The sequence below is a fragment of the Cyclopterus lumpus genome, chromosome 11 (assembly GCF_009769545.1).
Source record: "Cyclopterus lumpus isolate fCycLum1 chromosome 11, fCycLum1.pri, whole genome shotgun sequence".
In the NCBI taxonomy this organism is placed as follows: Eukaryota; Metazoa; Chordata; class Actinopteri; order Perciformes; family Cyclopteridae; genus Cyclopterus; species Cyclopterus lumpus.
In genome coordinates this window covers 14540885-14545364 of record NC_046976.1, presented here as the reverse complement: position 1 = coordinate 14545364, position 4480 = coordinate 14540885, and the positions used below count along the sequence as shown (strand labels likewise).

Here is a 4480-nt window from a genome sequence, read left to right as displayed (position 1 = left end):
AAGACATCCCCCGGAAGTTTGGTCCCGGAGAAGACACAAGTGATGTGAAGAAAATATATAAACTGAAATCCCCTTTAGAAGAGAATATCAAATTGTAAGAGTACTTAATATTTCACCGACTTGATGAAATATGCATTGTAGCCCAGAATGGAGGAAAAATGCAATGATTTGGATGCATTATGTATGAGAAGGTCCGCTGGCGAAAAGGACTGCACTGTTGAATAATCGCCATTTCACTAACACCACAGTACAATGAGATTTTGTTATTACTACGCATCACTCAATTCATTTGCAAAGTGCATACAGTTTGCATTTTGTATTTAGGGCCTCACTTGTGTGTGCGCACAGCATGCATACGCTCACTAATGAACGGAAGCACTGACTGGCGTCGGCTGTGTCCTTTGCCTCTGCTTCACTTGATGAATCTCACTGGTTCAGTCCCACAAGAGCAGTAGATTACACATAAGCGTTAACTACGGTTGCATGACGCACATATTTATTAGGCTGCTAACAGGGGAAAACAACAGTCTAGATCATTGTTTTCCGCCGGCAATTTCTTGCACAAACACGATCACACCGGCTGTCGTCACACGTGGCCATGTTTAGCCCTTTGACCCCTGGCCTGAAAAACAGAAAGAGAGGGATTTGAGTGCACATGAAATTCAATGTGGTTAGTTTTAGACACAAATATGGAGTGTGATCTTAATAAGTAAAAAGGCCCTCTCTTTTGTCCTTTTTGAAGAAACTTCAAGGATCATTACAGTTTACATGGTGGAGACGGCAGACTAAACACACACATGTATAGTCGCTCTTGCCTTTTCTGATGTAATTTGACTCTGACCTGGTCTCCGATTCCCAAAAGCATGTTCAGGCTAAGATTACTGTCACAATCCTCCTTAAGTATTAGGAGTGTTTCCTAAAAGCATAACTTCCGATGCTCTCGGAAATGAGCCTCGTTAAAACATTCATAGGATGCCTTCGCCTAAAATATTTATCTCTTCTGTCTGAAATGATTGTTGAAAGAATTATGATCCAAGTTCACATATCTTCCATTTTCTTATTATTGATGGTGTAATGTGGCACATGCTGATATGCTGCAGGTCAAATACAGATTAGTGACTGTCAGTGTGCATGTGCTCTCGCTTTGAGGTGCTACCTTGGTAAAAACTTGTGAAAATAAAAGAGCTCGTAGGAAAACTCTTAACCTCTAAAATCAATTAATATTGGTAAACTGGGCCCTGCATGGTTGAGTCCACAAACCGTCTCCTCGTGATTTGAATTGACCTGATATTGCCTCTTAACTTCGAACATAACATGCTAAAGGGTCATTTAAAAGTGTAACTCAAGAAGAGTAATGCATGCACACTTGTTTACGGCTCCCCGTTGCTCTGACAGCTGAGTTTACACTCAGAGCTGCTACCTGTCCTCATGGATTAACCATAACTAGTTTCAGTTATGCTGAATGCCAGAGTTCAGAGGTTGGGAACATTATTTGCACCCATTAGTGCTGTTTAATGTAATTGTTAGCTTGTTATGAAGTAGATGCAATTTGATATATATTGTTTTCATTCTCCATTTCACATTGTTTGCATACCACCGAGCACAACTCGACTCCATAAACTAGCTGTAGTGACATCATTGCAAACGGATCTTGACACGCTACACACAAGTTAAGGATGTGCCACACACGGTGCTGGCGTTGAATCAGCATTGCTTTAAATGTGTTGATATTTGCACAGAAATCTTTCGGACAGAAAACAAACAAAAAAGAAGTAATTGCGACGAAGCAGGAGGGTTTTGATGGGCAGAGGCTCCAGTGTTTGTTATTGACTTGTATACCCAGCGCAGCGCCTAACTCTGCGTCGCACAAACAATAACATGCTCTCGACTGAAACAAACTATTTCATCGAGGCAGTGTGCAGGGAGGAGTGTGATTTGATGAAGCATGTCTATCCTGGGAACGTCTCTTTAAGGGGACCAGTTTCCTAAAGTGCACTACTCAATGTTTTACAAGGGTGACTCCTCACTGCCTGGTTTAAACTCGGCATCTCCCACAGACCCAGATAAAAGAACGGAGTGTGTAGTGTTCCTCGAGATTCAAGTCAAAAGGTCTGACACGGTGGTATCTTCCCTTTTTGACTTAATAACATTGTGACTTTTGCAGATGCTATTCTCCACAGGTTCGATTACACGCGACTCTCCGTAGATGCACCCGGTTAGACGCCCCCATACGAACACACTTGAGACGGAATAAGAGGTTTCTGACACAAAAGCCACATTCAAAATACGAAAACACTTCCTAGAGCGATTCACACTGCCTCCTTGAAAGCCATCATTGTATTCATGACTTGTACAGTGTGTATACTCTACCTAAAGTATTAAACAGATTAAAAATATGTCACTGCAAATGACATACACATTTATTGACCACGAGAGTTCCTTGGTCGCATACAAACTGTTGAGTGCATAAATGTTCACTCCCGATAAAACATTGTGAGCCCTGGCTTAAGCCTTTTTGCCTCAGCAGATGAAGATGAAGGCCAGTAACTGTTTTAGAGCTTTATTTCATGGCTACGACACGGCGGATGTTAAATTTGCGAGGGGGGTAAAGGAAGTGAGTGTGTGACTTTGTCTCAGATGAGATTCTTGATAGACGGGCGCTTCAGAGGGCTCTGTTCAGGCTGGCTTATTACCGGTTTCACTTTCAAGGGGAATAAGACACCGCCATAAAAACGATGCTTCAATCCGCCTTTTCCCCCCTTCTCTGTGTCAGACTAGAGAGACAATTTCTCTGATGTAACAATCAGAAGATCACTCACGGCCGGCACCGAGTCCACAAGCAATCTTCGACCTATCTTGAATCGAGCTGTCCAAAAATGGAGCTCGACCACAGTAACCAAGCCATAAACTACAAAGGGTTGCTTCTGACTGGATCCCGCTGCTTTTTCACGCACAGTCTTCTCTCTCTCTCTGTGTGTGTGTGTGTGTGTGTGTGTGTGTGTGTGTGTGTGTGTGTGTGTGTGCGTCCGTGTGTGTGTGTGCGATTAAGGGACTGCGAACGGCCTCATTGACATTCATGAATGCATTTGATGTCAAACAGTGTAAATATTTAAGACACTAGAGGGCAAAAGGGAGAAATCTGGGAGCAGTCACAAGATGCTGTTAGTGAATGATTGTCCTCTCTCATCTGCAGTGTAGGTGCTGCGTGCGATTGGGCACACAAGTCTGTAGGAGTGATTAGCTACGCGCACGCTTATGATGGGATTCCTGGTGCTGTGAGTATTTTGGCATGTGCATTTCCGAGTCTGTGACAGAGAGACAGGCGGAGACATCTCATGAATATGTATATCTGTGTGTGCACGTCACTCTGTGTGTGCTCGCATCACTGTGTGCGTCTTTGTGTCTTTGCTCACGTCCAAACGATGAAATTAAAATCAAGAATATCGAGGCGAGTGTAACATTTGAATGCTGTTTGGATGACAGAAAAAAACATTGGCCTGGCAGTGATATGCCTTTTATGCTGTCACTTTGATGGTCAACAGAAGAGAATGAAGAATTTAGTAAATGAGGCCCATTGTTATGAGCAAAGTAGTTGGAATCATCAATAACTCGCGTGCTGCGTTTCGATGATGCATTTTGCAGTCATCTGGGGCAAAAGATACACAATGGACAAATGCACCCGTGCGGAGACTCAAACATGCTGCTGAGAGAAAAAAAAGGACACGAGCAAGAGGGTGTGGGAATGGTGTGAGGGAGATGAAAAGGGAGGTCAGTTGAGACGAGCAGCCCGAAGAAAAGGTAGCACTGAGGCAGAAAAGATCACGGAAACGGGCAGACCGAGAAGAAAGGCTCTAATGGCTGTAAAAAAAAAAGAGAGAAAAGAAACGTGTCCCTCTTTTCATTTTCTTACTCCCTCTTGAGTCCCCGAAGTGGCACTGCTGAACCATAAAATGCTGCAGCGCTCACCTCTCACCTGCCTCGTGTCTGACACAGAGCGGGTTGCGACAGTTGGACACCAATAGTCACCCCCACAGCTTGGCGTGACATTCCGGTTATCAAGCCTGCCGTCGTCCGCCTCAATCCTAAATGCTCACTGGAGGTGCACAAAAGGAGGCAGGGAGGAAATGGCATTTGACATTTGCAGAAAATACAGTGCCACAAAGAGATTGTTGATGAAAAGCATTGTGGAATTTAAGAGAGATTGCAAAATGCAAAAGGTTGAACTATTTCATTTCAAAGACAATTCTTTTGTACACGGCCTTCGATGCAACTGAACAGAGCTGAACTTGATGATAGAAAAGCGAATTGATTTGTAAGGTTCCTTTTTCATGAAACATCCATCTTCTGCAAATAATGCTGCAACAAAACTAACCTTATATAAAAACACGATCAATCGGGCATTTGCCTCCGGGCCTAGTTCTTTCTCCTTCATATTTATGGAGTAATCAATTTGAAAAAGTAAAACGGCTTTTGCGTTCTT

The 4480-nt window shown here is 43.3% G+C and overlaps 1 protein-coding gene across 1 annotated transcript in view; it reads right to left on the bottom strand.

Annotated features, from left to right (window-relative positions):
- Positions 1-475: 475 nt before the first annotated feature.
- Positions 476-4480, bottom strand: part of LOC117739418 — a 19509-nt gene continuing 15504 nt past the window's right edge. The window contains exon 7 of the mRNA XM_034545808.1: positions 476-622. Within this exon, the coding sequence (XP_034401699.1) occupies positions 587-622 (36 nt within the window). The 3' untranslated portion in view covers positions 476-586. The remainder of the gene's footprint in view (positions 623-4480) is intronic.